The 25,594-nt window shown below is 37.4% G+C and overlaps 1 protein-coding gene and 1 long non-coding RNA gene across 4 annotated transcripts; one reads left to right on the forward strand and one right to left on the reverse strand.

The window, feature by feature from the left end:
- Positions 1-299: 299 nt before the first annotated feature.
- Positions 300-19,019, reverse strand: LOC108244955 (DDB1- and CUL4-associated factor 1). Of its 3 annotated transcripts, XR_003039865.2 has the most exons (31): positions 18,434-18,563; positions 16,023-16,219; positions 15,866-15,942; positions 15,691-15,764; positions 15,204-15,317; positions 14,476-14,613; positions 13,682-14,248; positions 13,459-13,560; positions 13,054-13,212; positions 12,634-12,813; positions 11,784-11,893; positions 11,476-11,575; positions 11,129-11,298; positions 10,821-10,945; positions 10,644-10,720; positions 10,192-10,356; positions 9,934-10,089; positions 8,557-9,207; positions 7,742-8,019; positions 7,451-7,649; positions 7,024-7,106; positions 6,837-6,921; positions 6,278-6,511; positions 5,950-6,043; positions 5,745-5,849; positions 4,969-5,042; positions 4,640-4,726; positions 4,339-4,521; positions 3,890-4,004; positions 3,534-3,605; positions 300-3,196 (listed from the first exon to the last, which is right to left on the reverse strand). XR_003039865.2 is itself a non-coding variant. In XM_017431525.3 (30 exons), exons 2-30 carry the CDS (start codon positions 16,211-16,213, stop codon positions 3,117-3,119), a joined length of 4,773 nt encoding a protein of 1,590 aa, XP_017287014.1. In that variant the 5' UTR covers positions 16,214-16,219; positions 18,829-19,019; the 3' UTR covers positions 300-3,116. The 3 variants fall into 3 exon arrangements, 2 of the variants coding, with proteins under 2 accessions (XP_017287014.1, XP_017287013.1); XM_017431525.3 differs by lacking the exons at positions 3,534-3,605; positions 18,434-18,563 and adding an exon at positions 18,829-19,019; XM_017431524.3 differs by lacking the exon at positions 3,534-3,605.
- Positions 17,224-25,339, forward strand: LOC108244928. Its single transcript, XR_005233102.1, has 7 exons — positions 17,224-17,412; positions 18,428-18,705; positions 20,167-20,273; positions 21,597-21,768; positions 21,928-22,431; positions 23,761-23,849; positions 24,919-25,339. It is a non-coding gene; the product is annotated as an uncharacterized LOC108244928 (long non-coding RNA).
- Positions 25,340-25,594: the final 255 nt, after the last annotated feature.

Consider the following 25,594-nt stretch of genomic DNA (forward strand, 5'->3'; position numbering starts at 1 on the left):
CTCTTCTCTTTTTGGGCTGACTGGACCTGATGTTGATCAAGGAATGCTAAGCAGAATGTGATGTCCAACATGTGGACACAAGGTCCTAGGATGATGTTTTCAGGCTGTTCAAACTTTGAAACACTGACCTCTACTGGCAAATAAGAGAAAAACAGCTGAATTAACAAACATGTTCCTTATGGTCAATCTTTGACATGAACAAAAACATTCTGTGCATCTCAAAGGGTTACTATATGCTGAAAAAAGCAATTATAATTTCCTTAATTGCAACTTCAGTTGTACGACACTGACAGGCTGTATAGAATTAATGCTTTTTTATTATTTAAAAAGAACTGACTGATAAAATTAAATATTTCAAACAATTCAAAAATATTTACAGACACAATCTGTTGAAAAGCGATAAGTTTCATGGCTGTGAAATAGATCCCCTCACCCTAAAAAAAACAAACAAACAAAATCAAACCTCTCAGTATTATTCAAGTTGTAACTGGTTAACACTAACCAGGTGTACAGATGCTTTCAGTTAGGATACATTCATTCAGCTTTTAAAGTGTTTTGTTTTTTTTGCCACAGTTCTCATGCACAGTTTGAGACCAAAACAATCCACCCTGAAAATAAATTTTAAAAAATAAAGATTATGTTAAAATATGTGTTATTTTTGTTGTTTGACACAGCTCCACAACCATTAAAACAGCACAAAGTTTGTCAGAATATGTGATAAGTGCTGCGTTGTTTCACCCGTAATTGTTTGTGGGACCAAGTGCCTTTAAATTATCATTTTAAGAGTTTAAAGAAAATATTGTTCAATGAGATAAAGTTTCTAGTTTAAAACTAAATAAAGTGAAATTTACAACCTTGTGTTCAGTAAAACCTTGTAGCAACTGAATAAAAATGATTAATTTAATGCAATTCCTTTAAAGGAGGAAGAATTTTAGTCATTGACAATTATGCCTGATAAAAATAACTCAAGTTGCATCAGTGGCTGTCACATTATTACCTACACAAGTAAAAATATCATTGTCTGATCATCGGAAAACATTTACTGAATTTATTTTGTTTTCTGCAACATCATCAGCTGCTTCAAACCTCCAAATTATTCCTGGTCACATTGCTCATGTAGTTTTTGTGCATAGTTGGTTTAAATAAAAAGACTTTTATCAACCCCTGTAGTATCTGATGAATGACTTCACATAGTTTGAAAAAAAAAAGAAAACTGATAATTTTGCATATTATCATTTGACAACATTTGTCTCCACAGGCGTGTGCTTATTGCTTCCAGTTTCCTGCTGAACAGAAGCTCAAACCAAAATGAAAACCCGTTTCTCCCAATAAACATGAACTCAAACAAAGGCATTCACAAATCAATAAAGGAGAGCGAAGAGTTGACTTAAACTGAAAAGATCTCAAACACAAATCGAACCGTCACATCTCAGCTTTTTGTTCTGGAACGTTTGTGAACACCGTTTATAGGAAACGCTGCTTCACGCCGGGAGAATCCAGACGGTTTGTCTGCAGAAAGCCAAAGAACAGAAGAATAAAACCCAGCAGCTGGCTCAAAGATCCAGTGTGCAGGATGCAGGTACATCTGCCTCCAACTGTGAAACTAAAACTGCAATAAACACTAAAATTTAAACAAACCCTCGAAAGCAGGAGGGTCAAACTCAGTTAAACAAGGACGGCCAAAAGGATATAAAGTAATCTTGCTTTTCAGATGTACTGTCAGATTACCTTACAAATCACCTTTTCCCAATTACATTTTATGTAGTTTAGAACATAAATTAATTAAAGAATAAATAAAAAACATCTAATTTAAAAGAGTTCATTTCGTATGCCTTACTCTCCATCAACAAGATTTTCATTTATTCCTCAGTGAAACTTTATCACAATCAAACAAATCCTTTCAAAATATGAGCACTAAAAAGCCAAACATTTGACTTTGAAATAAGAAGAAAATGCAGAAAAAATAAATAAATAAATAAAGCAGATTCTGCTGCTCTGACACACATCAGATACCTGACAGCTTTTCTTGTTCATCAACAAGAGTTTGATCGTTCTCATTTACGGTTCTGATCTTTACATGTCAAAATCAAAGATTATTCCTTAAAAATTACAACTTTTCTTTCTTGACTTCAGAATTGGCTAACATGAGAAGTCTGCACTAAATAAGCTCAGTTTTTTAAGGGATATAAGAAACGACAGACACTGAGTTGTCTTTTATTTTAGTTCGAAGTAACTAAAATCTACTTTGCTGTGATTATTTTTTAGTTTGATATGAGTTTTCTTCCTGAAGAGTAAAACAATCCCTGAAAAGTACCTGGAAACACATCTAAAACTTCTCTTTTTAATAAGAATAATAAATCTTTCTGTGAATTCCCTTCAGATTATCTCCTGCTGCCCGAGCTGGTCTCTCTGCGGTGCTGGTGTCAGGATTATTTTCTCCCAGCAGACAGAGGCTGGATGTTAAATTTAAGACTCGTCAACTTTAGCTTGTTTGATATCAGGTCAGACATTTTCCACATTAGACAGAGGATATGAAAACACCTACAGTGACTGCAAAGATACAAGCCAATTTAATAAAAAATAAGACATTCTAAACACAACAAAAGTACATTTGTGGGTAGAGATACTCTTTATACTTGCACAAAATTTTCTTACTATTTTACATTCCTTTGCACAAAATGAGAAAAAAAACTAAATTTATGTGGTTTCACATAAATCAATATTATTAAATTAATATTTGCTGAATAAAAGCTACAATTAGGAACTGCTTTTCTATTTAAAAAGCCCTGCATGTACCCTGCATGAAATTTCTCAAGAAAATGAGAATTTATTGTAAATTTCATATTTAATAAATTTTCTGAAACACAAGTTTGTACCTGCTGCTGGTTGATTTGCTGCTCATGGTACCAGAAATTTAAGAAAAAAGGAAAAGAAAAAGAGCATCATTTCTTCAGCAAAGTGCAAAATAAAACAAACACGTTCCAAATCCTTAGAAATACTGTAACAGGAAGCAGAAAAGAATTAAAGTCTGCAGATTTTTCTGAAAATTGTGGATTTTGAGATCAATTTTCCTGTAATTTCTCTACAGTTCACATTGTCAGTAATCTTCTCATGTGTCATGAAAACCATCTGTCAGGGAGGGACTGAAACGTTTCAGAGTCTTCCTCATCATCATCATCAGATCCGTCTCTGAAAACTGCAACACACAGTTTGAAACCAGTTACACAAAGATTACATATCAATTCTAACAATGAAAACGGTTTAGTTGGATTAAAACCTACTACTGTTGGATATTTTCATTATCAACAAATCTGGCTGTTATTGTACCTATTTATCTGATTCTACATTAGAGGAAAAAAAAACACGTCTTAAAACATCTTTAAGCCAAAGGGAGGATTTTTGATTTACTTTATTTACCTAAAAACACCTGAAATCTTTGGATTATCAAAGCTTGAACTGCAAATCATGCAAAAATTTGCATATAATAATAAAATAAACGTTACATTTAGGATTTCCTTTTCAAGTTTTCCTACCTCTGCATCAACTCCCATACAGTCCTTTATGTTTTTGTCAAGATAACTTTGATAACACGGCTGACTTCTACTCTGCTTCAAACAAAAAAACAAGTTTACAGAGATGGTAAAACATAAAATAATAAATAAATCTTGTTTAAAAGGCATCATTCAAATTACAGCAGAATAACAAAGCTGTCAGATACTAAAACTAGAGGGCGTTAAACATTAAAACACTGCCTGAAAAAAGTAGATTAAATTAAATTCTTTTGTGAAAACATGAAGCAAGTTTTAAAAACAACCCCTATAGAGTGTAATAAACTACAGCTTTCACCATTAGTTTAGTGTAAGCAGCCAATAAACCAACAGGAACTTACAGTCTAGGCTTGTGTCGGGTCCTTCTGCATCTGAATCTTCAGAGTTATCATCATCATCATCATCATCATTATCATTGTCATCATCACTGCTGCTGCTGCCAAGAAGATCTGCGATCTGAAGGGGGAAAAAGGACTTACTGGATATTTACAATCAAAATGACCATCAATAAACGTGATAATATTTTATGAACACATTTTTCCCAGTGTCTCCTGTAGACCTGTAGCTTCTTATCTAAAGTAATCAGCTGGGTGTGTAAATATTCATTCTTCTAATTATTTATTAGATTGTGAAAAAAAATCTGCATAAAAGATCTGAGTATTTTATGCAGGTGAGACCTGTTGTCTCATCAGGACAAGACAGAAACCTTTCTGTCTACTTTGGATTTTTTAATCTTTTATCTCTTAAAACAAAAACATTCTTTGTTTGATAAAATCAGATAATCAGATACCTCCTCATCTGCAGGTGAGGTAGCACTGTCCTGATTATCCTGTTCTTCATTTTCCCTTTCTTCAATAGTTGCAAGTTCCTGAATGAGGGGGTCTATATCGAGAACATCATCATCGTCATCGTCGTCATCATCATCATCATCATCTGTGTCTGAGGAATCGTTGTCATCCTGATCCTCTTCATCCTGGAAGAACACAGCATGTGCTGAAATCAGACTACCCACATCCCCAACACAAGCACGGAGCCGTGCACATTCTGGGCACATTTAGTGGCATGTCTGCATTAAGTGTAAGAAAGCTCACCTGATCATCATCTCCTTCCTCTGCCAATTTCTGTCGGCCCACTTCATAAAGACGACAGATTGTGTCCAAGCTTATTGAATCCTGGTTCTACAGAGCACCAGGGAGGGCATCAGTTAGGCTTTTTTAATGTTTCTAACTATGATGAAAGAAACTCACTTCCAGTAGTTAAAAAGAAAAATGTTATCAACAGTTTTTACAGATTTATGATGTAACAAAGAAGGTGAAAAGAAAATCTATATATTCTATGTTTTTAATCTGATTTATTCTGAAACTGAGCTTCAAATTCATAAACCCTAATAGGATTAGGATAAAAAATTGAACAGAAGTACCTCGATGACAGCCAGGTAGCAGTCCTTGGTATCAGTACACAGATCAAAGATGTTCCTCTTTACATCCACTGTGGCTGTAAAACAACACACAACAAAAAAACATATTTACAAGCTAATAAAACAACAACTCTCCTCTAAACTGCAGGAACACGAAACAAATGAACATCAGTATCTGAGACTCAAAAACAAAGAGGAGCTGGAGATTTTATGCTTCTGTAGAAACATAAAAATATGTCCAACATGTACAGGTTGTTAAGCTTTAATGTTACAAATCCAGTTTGAATCTGTTTTGTCCTGTAATCCACTTTGATTAATAAATTCCAGACTAAATGAACATTTATATATTTTGAGTTCATGAATAAATCGAAACTAAAAACTCATACATTTTCAGTTAATTAATTATGTTCAATAAGCTGGCAGCTGAGCAGACTCTTGGTTTTATCCCGAGACTTTCTGCTGCTCGTTTGGGTCACATCAGGTCAGTAGGAGGTCCTACAGTGGAGCTCAGGACTGATTGTATTCAGACTGCCAGACAAATGCAGATTAAAAAGGTGATTTGTGGGGAAATTTAACTATTTTTGCAATCGAACAGCTAAAAATCTTTTTAAACAACAGGTCTGAACGATCGCTAAGACTTATAAGAGACAAGATTATTTTTTATGCAGCAGTAAACATTTAATTGGTATTTTACATTTTTTAAAAAATGGAAACAAACACTTCAAAAGTGAAAAAGAATTACATTCAACAAATTAGTATATGTAGTAAAAACAACTTACCAATAGGCTCGTAGTCAGTAGCATCAAAGGTTCTGAAGGATGACCCAAAAGGACTCTTCATCTGCTGGTCCATCACATCATCCTCATCATCAGCTTGCAGCATTGCTGAACATGAACAAGAAGACCAACCATGACGTGTAGAACTCTGTATAACGATTAAATCTGTGGCTGTAGTTGGTTATACAGACGGCGGACGGACCCGTACCTCCGTACATTATGGTGCCGTTGCTGTTGAAGACCACCCTGCACTGATCCAGGGCAGGAACCGTGTGCAGGAGGTGGAAGGTCCTGAGATCCCACTGATGTCTGCCGTCAAGGCCAACAATAACAGACTGTGACAAACACAAGCTTACACCATCTGGGTTCTAAAGTTACAACTAAATAACCACTGAATGGGAATGTTTAATGTCACAAAAAATAAACAGATAAAAACAAAAAACTACACATCATAAAGAGTTTATCTGTCTTTTTAGTTCATTGAAATCAGGCACCATCTTAAGACTATCTTTAAAGACACTGGGATTAGAGGATACAATCTCCGTGTTAACGATGACCTCCAGGCCGTTCGGATGGAAAACTCCGCTGATGTTCATGTTGAACTTGTCAAACTTATGGATGGCTTGTGAGCCCCGCACATCCCACAACACCCCATCATTTAGCACCAGGTCATCGGTGGGGTTAAAGGTGGCGCAGTTCCTCTTGTAATTGTTGGCCAGGGCGGGGTCGTTCAGAGTCAGAATCTTCTGACCTGTCTGGATGTCGTAGATCTGCAGAACGGGACACAAAGTTTTAAGACTGACCAGAATCTCCTCATCTGTTTAAAGTTTTGTGCAAAACCCAAAAGCATGGGATTTAAGTTTAGCAGCAATAAGAAGTGAGACTGAATGCAAGATAAGACATCTGACATGATATGTCATAAAATGACAAAGGTAAGCTTCTCACACAAAGAAAGTGAAGCTGATAAAATATTACTTAATCTGCCATATAAATGACCAGCTCGAGTACTATGAAATGTTGTTAAAAACACGCACACACACACATTTAAGGAGTAATAATAAACCCCTGAAAAATGAGTCGTGTTGCGTTACATACATGAGCAACTTGGTCTTTTGTGCCGATGACTCTGTCCTGAGACAGTTTACTGAACTCAACATAGTGATCGTCCACAAAGGTGTTCCTGGAGACAAAGACAGCATCACAGATAAATCAGCATAACACCCCTCTGTATTGTTACTGTTGTGGATGATTACAATAGTGACAAATAAGTTGTTTTTTTTACTTCATGCTAAAGACATCTTCCATGCTCCAGAGAGCTGACAGGGGGACACTCCAGGAAGCAGAGGTGAGAAGCAGTTTACCATTCTGAGAAACACAAACAAGTGAATGAGTTTTTTTATTGTTATTAATATTCAAAATAAAACTAAAATATTCAAGATAATACACTGGAAAAGAGACAGACTGCACGTATAAAACAACTCACACAGCTAACTTGGACTTACAATTAGTCCCTATTAATACAATTCTATTAGACATTTTTACTGGTTTTTATTATTACCATTATTTGATGTTTAAACTCTATATTATCAAGAAATTGCATCTTGAAATAGGTAGTGGAACCCACCAATGAAGAGTTGTTTTTTTTTTATCTTAAAATAAACTCAGGTCAACTCTGTAAACCAACATATCGGTATAAGTTTTAAAAATACCCTGGAGGGCTCAAGGTGTGTGATAGCAGAGGTGTGGCAGGTGTAGTTGGCCTCCTCCTCTCCAGAGAAGACATTGTAGAGTTTGAGGTGACCAGAGACCGTTCCCAGCATCAGGAAACGCTCGCGGGCTGAGAAGGCGCAGCAGGTGAAACCGCTCTCGTCTCCGTCGCCTTCGTGGAAAACCGATATGGGACGAAACCTCAACACAGGAGACACAAAGTCCAAAAGTTAGCTTGTTTTACAGACATTAATTAGTTAAAGATGCATCTTAAATTAGCGGCTGTTTATTACCTGCTAAATATCAGATGTCTATCCAGACACCCTCGGTCCACACCCCCATATTTTGGATACAGCACCCGGCTCCCCAGGCGGGCGGTGAAATTGGGTGACGCCTGTCGCTTCTGCTTGGGCTCCGGGCAGCGGTGAGGGGTGAAAAGGGAGAAGGGGGGGCAGGTGGTGACAGGATTGCGGCAGCGGGCGTGTTGCTCCCTCAGGTACTCTGTGATGATGCTGTCCAAGGTCGGGGGGGAAGGAACGTGGAGCTCCAGCTGTTTCTTCATAGCTGGAGTCTGATCAAGAGAAAAGAGGAAGAAAAACGTGTAGCCATTAGTCCTTGATGACGTGGGTTACAATTAATAAAAAAAAACTAATTGTGTGATGTTGAGTCAGCATACTTTGTGCTATTTTAACCATTCCTGAATCAAAATGATAAGCTCGATTCAGATTAGTAAGCTATGACCTTTAGTATCAGTAACTTTTATATGTTTTGAATTATTGACTTTTATTTGCAAACTTTTCACATAGAAATACTTTGAGAACTCTTCAGTTCTTTCAAAAGAATTTCTCTATGACATCTACTTCAGCATACTTGCTCTATTTTTGTCTTCTTATGCTGCTTTTCCTTACAACAAGTCTCACATTGAATAGTTTAATATATTTTTAAAGGGTATGGATTTTACCAGAATCATAACACTGATCATACTGGAGCTGATGATATTTAAATAATTCAAATATTAGGCAAAAACAAACACTGATGTTTAGGTTTTCAAGGATCAACTCTATAAATACATCATTACTTATAGAAAAAATGAATCCATATCACTAACCTGTATGAAAGCACCGTGGTCAGACTTCTGTTTTAGTGCACGAGGTTTCTTCCCTGAGTTGCAGTTGGCCGCTGGGTGATCACGTGTGAACAAAATCCGGCCAACAGGACGTGAGCCTTGTCCATTAGGAGCAGGATGAGGAGGAGGAGGAGGAGGAGGAGGAGGAGTCAGGACAGCTGAGGTAGAAGCTGACGAGCTCGATGACTGAGGAATGGCCAGCAGTCGAGAGGCTGAAGCGCTGGAGGACACAGGAGAGGCTCCAGCATGGCCGGCCACACGAGCCGCAATCCCGCTGGCTAACCGACAAGTCCTGGGTATGGAGGTGGAGGCGGAAGGGGAAGGGGTTACAAAGGAGGTGACAGAGTTTGGACAGAGGGATGCTGTGGGTAAATTGGCCTCTTTAATGAGGGTATTTGCCGTGTCGTGTAGTCCTTTGGCCACGAGGTGGTTCCTGATTAGCACAAGGAGTTCCTTCTCAGAAAATGTAATGCGTGACTGGGCAACCACGTTAGCCTTCTGCAAACGAGCCAGGGAGACGTCAGTTCCCATGAGGAGAGGCTTGCCGGACACTCGCTTGGTCAGCTCAGCAGCGTAGTGGCAGAAGCGGACGTGCTCACTTCGTTTGTCCTGCAGGACTGGTTCCTTCATCAGCTGGGGAGGAACATTAACATTTATAAGAGTAAAACTGGTAAGTGACTGTAAACAAACAAACTTAGACCTTGCAAACTAGTCATATTTTTGTCAGTAATATTTTTATTATTACTGACAAAAGTCTAGTCTGATGAGCATTTACTGATCCGAATATCACAGCAGTTTGACTGAAAAAGCCAAGAGAAAAGTACAATCCCAGTTGGACGTTGTGTAAAAATAAAAAGAAGATTGAGATGCTTCACAGAGGTAAACACGGCCTTGTCACAACATTTTAAAGATGTCTTGCTGCCATCAAATTCAAAATTATCTTGTTTTGTTGAAAATGATACATATTGCCATGTTTCAACATTAGACATCTACTAAGAATAAAAAAAATGTGTGAGATTTGCAAGTCATTTTGCATTTATTTACATTTTACACATAACTTTTTTCAGTATTGGGTTTGCATTATGTCTTAAAATATTTACATCAGTATACGACACATTTCTAATTTTCATTCTCATCTCACACGTTTTCACTTAAGAAAGTGTAAGATGTTTTTTCTATTTTTTGTTTATTTGTTTCATGGGTCATTTTTCTCCTAATATAACTTTTTTACTGTATAATTTGCCCTTTTTATGTACACACAATTAAAGGTGCACAGAAAACTGTGTTAACTTAACTTTAACTTAACTTAAACCTTCAGATCTTTTTCTTTAAAGCTCAGACTGAGGATCTTGTGCTCACCTGCTGAATGTGACTGCTGGTGAAGAGCGGCAACTTGCTGATGATCTGTCTGATGGCAGAACTGCGAGAGAGTCCAACCAGAGCCTTGCAGGTCAAAGCACGGATTAGGTCTGCGTCTGTGATGGGCGCCTTCACCGACAGCAGAGACAGAAGCACCTGGAGGACACAAGAGGTGCAGAACGATAATGTCTAGGAGAAGATCTCTTCCTGATATTTAATACACACCATGGCACATGAACATAGTTTTCAACTGCTTACCTTTATACCATTATTATTCTGCACGAGTTGCCACATGTGGGCCAGCACCCTGTTGTGAGAGGCGGGGGGCTGCTGGTGGTGGAGAGGCTGCCTGACAGGGGTAACGGCAAACGGACCAACAGCGTTCAGGCTTTTCTCTGGAGCGCACACACAATTTATTATCACCTGGAGCAAAAAGGGGGACGAGATGGGAGTTAGAAGCTGTTAAAAAACAAAGGATTTACACTGAACTGTTGCACAAACTGAGGTTGGCTCACATTTGCAGTTTTATCCAATTTGTGTAATTGACAAACAGCTAAATTATTTTATCTTAGAGTTTTTCCTGAAAGGATAATATTCTGTAAGGCTGAAATCTGTAGCCCCACATGCTGATGGGCCACAATATACTGCACAGTTTTTAGCATGGTATGGAGTAAATTACCAAAAGGCACGGATTTAAGCAATATGCTTACTTGTAGTGCAGATTTTTGAATCTCAGCATCATTAACAAACACATCGCCCTCGGCAACACCCAGAATGATGCTCATACCTGCAGCAGAAATACAATAAACAGTGAATTACATCACTTCTGAAAATTAAAACTGCACGTTTATCTGAAAATCAAAGAAGAAAAAAAGAAAGTTCCTGACCTACTGTGGAAACAGATGACCTGGTTTCATCCAAAACCTCTACAGTGTCAGCGAGCACCAACTGGACTTTAGGAACCACCGTCAGGATAGCCAGGATGTCTAAAGCATAGCGTGCTATGTCATTCCTGCATGGAAAACAGGAGAAATTTTAAAAAGGGAGACAAGGATGGAAGTAAACTGTGCTTGTACTTGGCAATAACTACCAAAAAAAAAAAAATAAGAACAGTAACCAAAGATATTTTTTGTTCAATTCAATTGTTTTTGCAGGTTCTGTCAGTTCACTTAATGCTGCCAATGAGTCAGATTACCTCCCAATGTAGGTCTTCCAGTCGGCAGCTGTGGAGATGAGCTGCAACATTAAAGGAACGCAGGACAACTTGTAGAAGACTTCGACGGGTTCCCAGTGGAACTGAGGTGGTCCATACTCAATAAGAAACTCCATCATCTCAATTACTTGCTCTCTGGTGTATATACAACCCTAGAAACAAGGAGCCAAATGCAGAGTTTTATTAAAAAAACCTGTTTATATATGGTAACAACTGACCTAAAGCCTCTCAAAGTGCATTCTTATATACTGTAGGTGACACTTAATACATTGTTTAGCCTTTCATATTTATTTACAAGTGAGGAAATAAAATATGACAAGACTTTATACCTTGTAAGATGGCTGGTGGGGAACAACAGAGCCACTGTCTGAACTGTGCAGAGACTGTTTCACCTGTTCAGTCTTCACTCCAAGATGAGCCTCAAAGTACCTTCACAAAAGATAACACAGTTGATGCTCAGTGCAGTTTTATATTTAACTTTAATCCAAAGCTGCAGGCACAACAGGCAGGTGTAGAAACAGAAGAGCTGTGCACAATGTCTACATGCTTTATCACTTTTTAACATCAGTATGAAGCTAATACTGAAAACAAGTGCAGAAATATTCACTTTTATTTGACATTTCAAATATTTTTCTACCTGCGCAGAGCCATGCAGGTGTGTCTGGCTGTCTGCCGGCTGGAGAACACCTGGTCATCGTTCATTATGGAAACCTCGTTTTCTGTGTTAAGGATCTCCAAAGTACTGACCTACAGGAAGAAAGGAAGCATCAATAAAACACAAAGGTTTTAATTGAAGATGTTTATGGCACTCTGGTGAACAACATTTTTATTTTTCTCCAAACTTTATCATTTTTAAAGACTAAAATATTTAAATTATAAATTATTAATATTTTTTATTCCTCAGAGAAAGTTCAGACAGAATTATGATCATAAGACAAATTTGTCTCTCTAAGGTATTTCAAATATTAACACTGTTTTTATAATTGAAGATTTTTAAACATGAATACCAAAGCACTATTTTTCTATCAATTATAAGTTATTTTAGTTCCAAAGATAACCTTTAATAATGTATGAATCCAAGGAGAAAACTACAAAACTGAAGAATGTAAGCAAATACAGAATTACAAAAGGACCAACACATAAAATGAATCATTGCTGATTCACCCTCAGGTTAAAATTCCCACATTTATAGCAGAAATAAACATGTTTACAGCTTGATACAAAGAAAGTCGGAACTCAAAAGTCACACTTTATGCCCATAATAGCCTCTTCTGCTTATACATTAGCATTTGACGTTTTCTGCTCCCATCTAACCCTAATATGATTTGGATATGAGAAACAAACACAGCAGGTAAACATTCAGAACTACAGCTTCCATGGGTTGTATCTGTAAACATGATCTTTGCTCTTATTTGCACACTACTCCATTCTTCTTGAATAATAAAAATTTTAACAACAAAAAGAAAAATGTAGGATCTTGTGCTCACCAGATTGACTAGTCTGCGCAGGCCGTCCTGCTGATCAAAGAGTTGCAACACTGCCCTGAATGAAAAGGAGATGGAGAAAAATATGGTGGCGTGGCAGACGCCTGAGGTGTGTGATGACTCTAACAACCACAGAGCGTAGGACACCAGATCTGACAGCACACCGTCTGGGAGAATGCACACCTATAAGCAGAAACAAAGAACAAATAGGTAAGAAGGTGGAGTGAAGGTCAACCATAAACCCCTGAGCCACAGGACAACAACCAAACATAAACTGACATAAAATATTAACATTTTATTAAACTGAACTTCTCTAAACTTCCACCTCTGCTGCCTGGATTTGGAAAAGTCATAGTTCTTCAGAAGTATGTAACCCCAATAAGAGTTACGTGAGCAGATATGTTATGTGCAAACTGACTGTACCCTCTCCATCGTGTCCAGGTTGTAGGCCAGGTAGTAGAGGCAGAGAGAAACTCCTGTCGCCGCCATTGAAGGCCTCGGGATCTCCAGAAGTTTCTGCACTCCTCCATGAGCGATGAACTCTGCAGCAAACTTTTTATGAAGGAGCAGCGCAGAGAGGAACTGAGGAGAGAATGTATAAACAAAGCAGATGTTAATGAATATTATAATCAGATATGAATGCAAAGAATTCAACTTGGATGAGAAAGATCATTTGTAGCTGAAAGAAATATAGTAATATGTATTCAAATTAAAGTCTGTTTTAAATTCAGAGTCAAGTGTTCAAACACTGAATTCAACTTTATAGTGTCAGTGCAACAAATAAGAATTTATTTGACTCTAAATCAATAAATAAAACTCTAATCTTACCAGGAGAGCATCAAAGGTGAGCTGCACATGTTTTGTCTTCCTGAGGTCTATGTAATTCATCAGCAGCGACCGGGTGTCTAGTTTCATGAAGACTGCAAGCAGCTGCAAAAGTTAGAAATCTTTTAAAGTCTGTTGTATGTTTGTGATAAAGCTGCATTCAGAGACTTTTTGAAAATCACTTCATCTGCTGTTTGAGGTCAGAATCTGTGATTAGGACCCTCACCTCCTGGTATTCTCCGAGCGGCGTCAGATACTGCAGGATGAGCCTCTGCTCCATGGCGGGGCTCAGTGGGGAAAGGCAGTAATCAGAGCCAATCAAAATCGAGCTCATCTCAGACCAGGACGAGCTGCTGGGTGGATGTTTGCTGATTTCAGGCCTGCCCGCCTCCTCCTCCCCCTCCTCCTCCGTCCTCCTGGAGGAGGCTGTAAAGTTGAGCTTCTGCTTCGCCTTCCTCCCATTCTCCTTTACTGCCTGTTTCTTCGCTCCTCCTCCTCCTTCTCCCTGAGTGACCTCCATCTTCTTTGAGGCTGAATCTGGTCTTCCGTGGTAAGACGAGTCTGGAAGCTGGCGACTGGAGCTGCTGCTCTCTCCATCTTTTTCTTTCTTCTCTTCCTCCTCACCAACATCTTCCTGTTTTGTCTTATCTTGCTGTTTTTTTGCGACACTTGAGGTTCCAGCGGCTTCGTCCTGAGAGTGCTGAGGTAGGTTCTGGGCAGTCTGGGTGGGAATAAAGTGGCTTGTGGCCTCTGAGGTTTGCAGCTCACGCAGATGGTTAATCATGATGGAAACCTGAATTTTCAGACAAGCAAAATTACTAGAATAAGAATAATTGTTTAAGAATATAATTATAGTTTGTATAGTTTCTTTGGATACAAAACCATATGAATCTTAAACATTTCAAGGTTTTATCTTCTCACAATCTGCCTCTTTAACCAGCCAGTCCAATCTTTGTGTGAATCACAGAATAAAGCGTTCTCCTTGTTGCCACTTTCACAGCGAACGCGTGTGAGACCCACCAGCTGAGCGTTCTCCTCCCTGTATTTGGCCGCCACTTCCTGGTTGCTTATGGCTCTGGCCAGCAGGCCTGTGGCGTAGACGCACAGCGGTCGCTCAGCTTCACGGGCCCAACTGAACAACTTCCCAATGAGACCTTCCTGTAACATAAAACGTTGACACATTCACTGGAAAGCTGAATGGTTAGGTCTAATGCATCAAGTCTGGACTTGGTTTTATTGATTTATTTGTTCCGTTTTCTCTGAAGGTCTGCTTTTCTTGAAAGGCTGCCTGCTTCTTTATACAAATGAGCTTTAAAAAGCACGACAAAAAGCAAACATTGTTTTGAAGAAGACGGAAAATTAGACTTTTTTTAAATCTGTTTTAACACCAATAAAAATCCATACATGCAGGTTTATTTTAGGGGAGATAAAACTACCCAACAAGGCAACTGTCTCCCATCCCACTGCTGGTAACAGCATGGTTACTCTAAAAGCATGACTTGCAGATAAATAGTTTATTCTTTCAGACGGCAGCTCAGTATTCAGTCCTCTTCACAGAGACTGGTAAAATAGATCCATTGAATTTCTAAATGTTATTTGCTTGCTGCTCCTGTCATCACATGGTAAAACAGCACAATGGATAAATAATAATTAGCACTGCTAACGAATGCTTGGATTTCACTCACTCACTACGACTGATCTAAGAACGCAAATTCCCTTTTAATAAAAGTATATAATTTATCTTTTACCTTTTCTTCGAAGACAACAGTGGCATCCAGAGCCGGCATGATGTTCTGAAGGAGCCGACAGGCCGCCGTGTTGAGGCTCAGCTCTCGACTAGACATTATATATGAGTCCAAGAGCTGCAGAAATAAAAATGAATCAAAGCAATTCTGTAATTCTAATTTACCTTTAAATGCAGCTCTGACATGCAAATGCCTGAAGTCTAAAAGACCTGTATATGCTGTACATGAGACAGGAAAACAAATTAGTAACACCATGAGCTTCATCTGGGAATGGACATTAAATTTTGTTTCATTATTGACAATTAGAGAAGGGGAATGTAAAAGTCAAGTTTATCAGTCAATATTTTAAATTCATACAAATCAGCTTTGCTCAAACAGGGAAAAAATTAATTTTTCCAAGTTTAATAGAAATGTATGCATGTCAAAACTCTGCTGCACCATAAATACAAATATATATTAACTAGAAATATAATAAATCAGCTTTAGTTACCGCATTAGTGAAGTCGTCATTCATAAAGAGCATCTTCAGCAGCTGTCCTAGCATACAGTCTGGGTCCGCTCGTCCTGCAAGTTTAAACAGATAAATAAACTTTATAGAATCCTGTCTGTCTGGTCTGCTTTGGATTTTTAGGTTTACTGAAGTTTAAAAACAGAACGTTTATGACCTGGGTGACGATCATCAAATGGATCCGGGTCTGCTTTGTTATATTCTGCAGTCTCCCGTTCAATCAGCTCAGATATTCTGGAAAAAAACAAAACAAAACAGAGCTGAGACACGGTCAACATTCAGAGACACAGATAAACATAAGGAAAGAGTCTGACTTGGTCAGGATGGACACCAGTTGCTCGGTGGTGCCCCGCCGCGCTTCTTCCCACTCGTCTAGCAGTTTGGCGAGATCAGCCTTGGCATCCACGGCCATGGCGACCACCACGGCAGCCGACACAGCAGCTGCCAGCGCAGACGAAAGGACAGAAGACACGCTGGGTGATGGCTCTTCAGGAGGGGAGGACATCGCTGCCTGGAAGACAGAAGGGGGAACAGAAGAAGAAGATGAAATAACAACAGTTAGGATCAAACTGAAAAGCTGTGAAACTAAACATTTATTGGGTAATGATTGTAGAGGCGTCTCAGATGGGCATAAACATTGGCAAAATATTTACTGAGGTGATGAATCATGTGAGAAGAGTTTTTTTTTTCCCCTGTAAAATTCTATTTAGAAGAGTTGAAACCATAGACGCCACCTGCTGGACAGCTGATAGAATGCAACAAAACAAACTCATAACAATCTGATACAAAACACCTCAATCCTGTATTTTTGTGAGTTATATATCTTTAGGTTAAAAGCTTAGAAACATCTTTGTTTGCCATATGTCCTATGTGATTAATGTGAATTTAAAACAGAATGAACGATGCAGATAGCACAAGAATGTGAGGCATGATCTCCAACTGGTTTTATCCAAGCATGAACCCAAAAGGTGCCGATGATGGAGGACAAATTGTTCAAATAAGAGTAATTCACATTCAGTCTTCCTGCTGATCCTAAACTCCCTTAAGAGAAAAAAATACAGTATTTTGCTAAAAAATATATATATATATATATATATATTACACGTGGTGGAAAATATGAAATAATATAATTTATAACCTATTCAAATTATTATTATTATTTTGTATTAAAACTTCCTGAGGATTAGTAAAATAAATGCTTATAGCACTGTACAAACCTTAAAGTATTACAGACAAGATTTGTGAAGAAGTGCTTACAAATTTATCCTCAGTGTAAATTTGTAACTAATTAGATTCTTAATACTCATGCACACTCCTGTTTCAGCTGCTTGAGGGGGTGACTATTTCTACTGTACTTCTTTAGGTTTTTTTTGTACACTCAGCTCAGGCTAGTGGTTCCAAACTTCAGGGTGGAGTTTGTCTAATGAGTCTGAAGATAAACTAGTGGGGCTGAAAACAACAACACAGTTCTGCTAAACTCGTTTTCACTGTTTTCCACCTTGGTAAAGTGATAATCTAAACACTTTGGAACAACCAAGAAATCTATAGGTATCACAAGGTAAACAACTGGGGGTAACTGGATGTAAGATAAAACTCAGTCTTAGTAGTAACAAGTAAATGTTGCAATAAATCCAGTCAAGTAAAACGTGGAATATCTTCACCTACAATGAAGTACAGAAGAGGAGCAAAGCAATGCAGAAAAAGGTAAGAAGCAAATATTTTGTTGATTGTTAGGAACACCTTTAAGTAAAAACCCTGAAATTTAAATGGTTACACCTTGAAAACACTGTTTCATCTGCACATGTCAGCGTTGGCTGCGGGAAATCATGACAGGCATTTTGTAATATCTTTATACATTTTTATAATAACACATTCTGCTAATATCTTTGTCAGAGAACTAACAACATAAGTAAAAAGAGCTGTCAGTTGCAGTAATCAATAACTTTTTTGCAGGTGACTGGTTGCACAGCAGTCTGTGGCTTTCATTATAACTTTGACCAAAAATGACATACATCTCAGTCATATTTATAGCCTATTTAAACTAACATCAGGAATAGGAACTTCAGCAGTTTCTATTCCTTTTTGTTGTAAAAAGAAATAAAATTCTGCTCAAAGATTATCGTTTAAGGCACTGAAATATGGCCGTCTACAAACATGCAGCTAGTTGCTTATAATGATGTGTAAAATAAAACTGAAGGTGTGCCTCTAATAAAAACTGGGCACCCAAGTAGTTTAGGTAAATACAGGTTGTGTTCTTTATTTTAAAAATTAAATCACCAACAAACTGATCTCAAGCTTTATGTTAATTCTTTTTAAGGCACTGGACTGCAGTTTAAGGTTTTATTTATCTCTAAATAAGCAATTTATTTTACTCTCTTTATTATATAAATATGGATTCAAGTTTTTTTTTTTTGTTTTGTCCTATCAATGCAAATGATACAATGCAACATAAGCCGTAGTGCTTAATGTATAATATATAAAATAAAATTTATCAAGTATATTTTATGATGGTCAAGTGCAGTTTGTGGCTCCAAGCAAACTTTGTTAAGTAGGAAAGATGGTAAAAATTATCTCTTTTAAATGTAAAGATTGTAGACCCCAGTCCAATAAAGAAAGTCCCTTGTTTGCTGATTACATTTATTTACTTCACACCACTGCTCCTTTGAGTGGAGGAAAAGTAAAATATCCGAGATCTGATCCTCTTTTTTTTCCTCCCTAGTCTCACCATCAGCTGTCCGAGTCTGGCTCGCCGCCTCATCTCTTCAGCAGGTTGTTTCAGAGATTTTGACAGGTGAAAACAGCCCTGAGAGGCTGTGAATCCGCACCAACAGGTGGGCCTGCAGTCAGTCAGCCAATCGGGACGGCTACTTCATCAGCCGCCGCTCCAGGAGACACTTTCTGTTCGGTTCCGTTGCTGAGCTCAGCTACCAGTTAACTAAAGTCTGCTACCGACTTCAAGCTGCACCCTCCCGAGTATATCTTCCTGTTCGTGTTACGGTAAGATAAGCTCTCACAGTATAGCCTCGGAGCTCAGCGAGTGTGAGGACAATCTGGCAGAAACAGCCTCATGTTTCAGCTTCGGCTAGCAAGAGTTTACACAACATTCTTCCCGTTGCTCACCTGAAAAACGCGCTTTAGTGTTGCTCAATGTGACTCGTCTTTTTGTGAAGCTCCACCCAAACCTGGCGGGAAAGTAATAAATAAACCCTCCCTCACGTTAAAAGTAGAAAGAGGGGAAAAAAAGTTTCACGTTTATTTTCAAACTTCTCCCGGCGACCCGTGCTCTACGTCACCAAACGGCAGTCAACGGTAGATGACGAAAGACGCCGCACAGCATCATGGGATTTGTAGTGCAACAGGTAAACGTGGAGATTTTTCGAAATACTCGAATTTGGTGTCGTTTTATATGACTGTAAATACACGTAAGGTTGAGAAATTAAAAAAGAGAGATGAGGGAGTAATACTGGAGGGAGATCCAAAAAATAATTTTACAAAAGTAACTCAAAGAAGAAAAAAAACAAACAATGTATGGCGCTCTTCACAAAACAATTACATTTTCCAGGTGTCTTACCAAGGTAGTTATGAGCTGAAATATTGATAGTAATATTCTGTTTCCCAATCAGATGGAGCGCTCTACAGGCAAATCTGCATTACAAAATGTCTATTTGTCTTCATAAGCACAATAAAATAAAAACACAAGTCTGCAAATGAGTTTTATGATTGTTGTTGTGCTACCAGAAAAGGTTTGCAAACTTATTTTTTGTACCTCGTGTCCAAATAAATGTTTTTCTTTATCATTACGCGTGACTGCCTTCCTTTCGACAAATAGAAAGCGTCTGTTGAAAGTCGATCACACATGGTCTGACGTGTCTTTGCATTTAAAGATTAATGTGATTGTATGGTGTGTACAATATTATATTAAGACTAGACTAACTACTGTGTAATAATACAGGATGGTAATGCAATATTACATTTTTGGAGGAACAAAACAATTGTGCTTTTTGGTCTGGCTTTCTAGGTGTTTGTGTGTTGTACTGCATAATTGTTTCTGATTCAATAAAGAAATTCTAACCTAAATGCTTTATTTACGGGGAGAATCAGTGGATTGAAGCGGTGCCTTCATTACCATAAACTACAGGAAAAACAAGTTACACTAACAGATCAGACTTTGGCTGCAAAGATACTTCACATTATATCTACTAACTCCAGGAAGTTTGAACTGTATTGTCAATGTGATATTTAAGCTGTATTTTCTTCAACTTCTGTTGTGGGAATGTAGCAATTATGTTTTAAAGATACTTATCATTAATAAACAACCTGTCACAAATAAACATATATTTTTTTAAAAAACAACTTCTTACACAGCACTAAGTATTATAATATTGTAATAATGTTTGACTAAAACATGAAAATGTATAAAATCTTCATGTTCACGTGTTTCTTTTTCTGGGTTTGCAGAAGCTTTCAGAAGAAATGAACATGAAGAATTAAAACATATAATCCAAGCTGAAATGAACAGAAATGCTGCAGCCTAAGAGAAAACTGGCCATGTGAATGCTTCATCAGTAAGAATATTATCCTCCTACACATATCCTTATTTAAACGGCCCTCTTCTGTTATCAGGATCACCCGCAGACCTCAGTGGAAAATTTGAACGTGGTGTCTTTAAATAGCTCAGAAATATTAGGTATTGTTATTAAAATGATTTAATTAATTTAATAAACTTCCATGCAGCTGATATGGGAACATTGCTGCCACCACCTACATAAATACTTTTGCGTACAGGGGGAACAATGAAAGCAAACCTGGAAGCTGAAACACGACTGCATGTAATCTGGGATTTACGTATTTATGGTTGCAAAACCGCCGTATACACAAATAGAAAACATAAAAAAAACATTATAAGTCCTTCCTTTCTGAGATGAGGCCAACTAAGACAAGATGTAACTTCGTGAGAATGATTTCTGTTTTGTTACCTCCATCAACTCCTTCATTTGATGTTAGTTTTACAACATGAGAGAAATCTTCCACTTACAAAACACAAAACAACAGCAGTTTAGGTTGAAGTGACAAAATTATGTCTAATTCATCTCGGAGCAGATATAATAAAGCTCCTGTTTAATGTAAAGTTGTGATTTCCGGCTTAAATCTGTTAGAGCTGAATCTTTTAAGGTCAGTAAGTCACAAACTGACTCATGTTTGCTTCAAACATGTAATGGCTGCTACCATTGATCTGCAAAACCACTGAGGATTAACAGTACTTTCAAAACATAAAATCAAATGGTAAATTATATCAAATTTAGTTACTTATAAGAGGAGATTTGCTTATGTGCTGAATGTGAATTATTCTAATTAGCCTATCTGGTAGAAAATGCTTGTATGACCTAATGAGTGTTATTATTTTACCTTTATTATTATTAAATCTGTATTTATTTATCATAAAATACTTCTTTGTGTTGTTGAGATTAACTTTTTTTACTCTCATGAAAGTGTCTATAGCTGCCAGAAATACATTTTTCATAATGGCTGCGTGTGTCCCATTCAGGGACCTGAGAGATAAACAGCCATGCACTTAGACTCACCTATTTATAACAATCTATTAACACAGCTTGCATCTTTATACAGTGTGGGAGGAAACCAGGGTAAATTACACCATAAGACAGCAGCTTCAGTTTAATTAAATCCTAAAAAAAAATCCACAGTCAACTCAAAGTTCAGCTTGACATTTGACTGAAGTAAAACTAAAGTCAAATTCTTTGAATAGTGTTCTTTCTCCTGATTAGTGTCTTTCCAGCTTTGACACTTTTCTTTTTTGATGCCCATCTCCCCTTTTTTTTATTCAGTTCATCCATTTTCTCTTTAATGACCCGAATTACTTGCTTTCACAGCCACGTTTCTGCCCATGAGCCTCTGCTGGTCGTCCATTCCTCCCAGAGAGAAACTTCTGTTGAAGGATGTTGTCAAGACGACCGTGTTTCTAATGGTGACTGTGGAGGTGCCGTGGCAACCAGAGACTTCAGTTCAATTAGATTCATTAGTGCTGAGGTTAAGGAGCTCCAGGTGACAAACATCTTAACTGCAGAGAAAAGTTTCAACCCAAAAGCATCGCACTCTTAGCTGCCGTTCAGCTCATCTGCAGTGACTCATCCAGCGTGTCTTCATCCTCAGCATCAATAAAACCATTCAGCAGCTTTTCTCTTAATTCTTCTCTTTTCTCAGATGCCAGGATTTCTCTTAAAGGAATGTGGAGGATTAAACCAGTCAATATAAGAATGATAATCCCTCGATTGAATTTGATCCTTCTTTTCACCTGATTGCATGAAGAATGCATGTGAGTGTCGGACTCTGGCCTGGATCCGGGTCTTTGGGATCATGTTAGTAACAAAAACACCCCAAAAAATGTGGGACATTTTCTCACTGTGGACAAAAGTCATGTGTCAGAGATGATGTTTGCTGACGTTTCTTTCATTAGCAAATCAAGCAACCTATTTTAAATTTGCTGTGACTCTTCATTATGTGGGTGGTCTGAACAATGTGAGTGTGTGTGTGTGTGTGTGGGTGTGTGTGTGTGTGGGTGTGTGTGTGTGTGTGTGTGTGTGTGTGTGTGTGTGTGTGTGTTTGTGTGTGTGTGTCAGAGGGCTTTATAAAAGGTCCGAAGGGTCGGATCAGATTTCAGTTTGGAGTTGAATCATCAGAGGAGCAGCTTGGACCAACTGGGACACTGTAAGTACCTCCACTTTATAATTTCCTATAAAATATTAGTCTGATTCCTCATCTTTTGAGTTTAATTTCTATTCTGAATATTGTGGTATTATTGTTTGCTTTTATAAAAAATTACCATTTTTATATCTGTCAGGCAGTTCTGACACCTTCATTCAACCTTTTCTTTGTACAGTTTGGGGTATAATTTTAGAGAGTAACTTTCTAAAACTAGATTAATGTAAAAGAGAAGATGAGAGGGACTGAAAGGCTCACAAGACTGATTTTTATTTGTTATTTTTGGACTTGATCTAGTGTCCAGGAGGATCATTCATCTTATTTGGACTATAAAGAATTGTCTTGTAAATTAAAGGTAAAATACTGGCACCAGAGTTGTCAGCCTTTTACTATTAATTTTACAATAAAAATGTTTTAATAATGTTAATGTAGTGGAGATAATCCAGTGAACTACAATCAATTTTTATCCTTTATTCATTTAGGAGTAACAGTTTTTTACGATGTTGTTTAAATTAAGTTTACTTACATTATGCTATAGTTTCAATATCACAAAATGCTTTCTGTGTTTGTATGCATCAACATTATTAAAATAAATAGAAGAAGAATAATTACGCAAACTATTTAAAAAAAATGAATTACATGCACAGTTGTTAACATTAATTATTTTACCCTAAACTGTCTAAAATAAATGCATGTTCTGCACATGTTGTACTAATCAGGTTAATGTGGACAACGGTCATCTGTAACAGCAGAGATGTTTGTGTGTTTTCAGATGAACATAATTTCAGCTCAGGAAAACATTTGAACAATGATTAGATTTATCAGACCTTTTATCCAACCGTTAGAGTTGGAAACATCTAATATCTGTCTTGTGTTTTTCAGTCAGATGATTCAAAAATAAAAATAAAAAGTCTGGATTTTAATTTCAATTATAATTTCCAAAATAATGTGTGATTTCTCAGCACTTGTGAAAAAAGATTTTGTAAACATGTTGCTGTGATTTAAGGCTAATTTCAGTATTTATTATTTTTTTGCCACATTTACTGGGGTTTTTTTCTTATGCGAAACATTAGACAGTATTTACAACAGATATGTATGTTCAAAAATGTGACATTTGGCAAAGGTTCCTGCACAAAATAAAGAAACATGAAGAGTAAATAAGTTACATTTTAAACTAATATTGTTAATAAAAACCTGTGACTCATGATTTGTATGAAGCTGTGATTATTTCACTAATCTGACTCAATGATTCAAGACTAAATGAATACATTCCTGGAACATTTTTATCCTTTTATTTGAAGTTTTTATTGCTGTTTTGTCTTGTTTTTTATTCAGAAGATGCAGATATCCCACCGGCCTGCGCAGCTGTTTGCTGTCATGGTTCTTTTCATCTTGACAATCGTCCAAGGTCAACAGAGTGAAAAGTGAGAACACAACAATTTTTATTTCTGCTATAATCCTGTATGCAGAGAAATTGGACATTGAGATGCAACTATTAACAGAAAACAGAAAATTGTAAATTATTGAAACTGTTTTTAACATTTGATGGAGATGTGAAATTACTGTGAGCAGCAATACATTATAAAAGCTGCAGACTTTTAGTTTGGGCACTGATAACATGACGAGTGGATCATTTTCTATTTTGTTCAAAGGTTTCTGCAAAAAATATTTTGGAAAAAAAATAAAAATCAGAAATGAATGCCACACTTCACCATCTTACTTATAAATTAGCTCAAGTAAACTTTGTTCTGTGTGGGATACAGAATCTAACGTGTTTTCGGACGTTTTTCTGAGCCCTTGGCTTCTTCCACTTTAAACTGTTGAACAAAAACATTTCTGGATGCTGCATGAGCTCATTTTTGTACAAAAAGAGTGTTTTTCTCTGGTCAGACGAGTCCATGTTTTTGAAGGATTTGGAAGGAAATAGACTTTAGTTTACAGATGATGAAAAAATAATCGAAGGTGTTTAAGTTGCAACACAGATTTTGAGAAAGTATTAGTGATGAAAATCTTTTTATTAGTCTGAAGGTACCCCTGATGCAGAGACATATCACAGTTGGGCAGAAACTTTGACATTTTTATTTTTTTATTTTTAACAAATGAACTCACAAGCTCTTTTTGACACTTTTCCATGAATAGTCATCTAGACTGTTGTCACAGAAACATGCTACCACTGGTGTCTGTTGTTTCTAATTCATTCATTCTGCACAACTTAAATCTGGCTTCATACAGAGTATATGCCTTTGTCTCTTATTAAAAATTTATTTTTGCACATCAAGAAAATTAAAATCATACAACAATCCCAGAACTTCTGAGCATCTTCTTCCAATTGACATAAACCGCTATCATTTTTTATGGAGTTTAATCTTTATCCATCTGTTAATTTATTGTGATTTGTTTGTCTTTTTGCAAGGTTAACTAAATCTCAGCTTGTTTTGGGATAAAATGTTGTCTTTTTTTGAGAACTCTGACTTCTATTTGGTCTCTCTGCAGCCGCCGGGCCGTGACTGAACACCAGTTGATGCACGATCGTGGCAGAAACATACAGAGTCTGAAGAGACTCATCTGGCTCTCTAGTGCGATTGAAGGTCTCCACACCGCTCAGGCCCGCTCAGCTGCTTTCTCCCCCGCAAAGATCCTGGACTCGGCTCTAAATCCGGTGCTGATCCCTGCTGCTGCAGGGAGCTCCCAGCCTGCACAGGTCCAGAACATCCTGAGAGACTTCTTTTACCCTCACCTGGCTCATCTGTTGGACGAAGAACCTTAACACCTCACTGATGCACAAACACAATAACTGTACATAGGAAATAAATACTTTGTGTCCTTTTTTTGTATAATAAAAAGCCTACAGCACAACACCAAAATGATCTGTAGAGCCAAGACCTCCAATCAGCAATAAATGTGTACAAATGTCTAAGAAGTTTTTATCTGCGTAAAGTTATTTTCTCTTATTTGTTAAAAGCTTGTTTTGTATTTTAGTTTTTCAAATGCTTTCAGTGCACAGATATTGGTAACAACACTTTGTACACCTGTAGTTAATGTGTTTGTTCACATGGAAGTATAGCTTTTCAGTAACAAGGTTGGAGGAAATAGTTTTTCTTTGACATGTTCTGTATTTAATAATTTTCTTTCAGTGCATTCAGTTGCTTAGTTGTGTAGCTGATTAACT

Source organism: Kryptolebias marmoratus, linkage group LG4 (genome assembly GCF_001649575.2).
Source record: "Kryptolebias marmoratus isolate JLee-2015 linkage group LG4, ASM164957v2, whole genome shotgun sequence".
In the NCBI taxonomy this organism is placed as follows: Eukaryota; Metazoa; Chordata; class Actinopteri; order Cyprinodontiformes; family Rivulidae; genus Kryptolebias; species Kryptolebias marmoratus.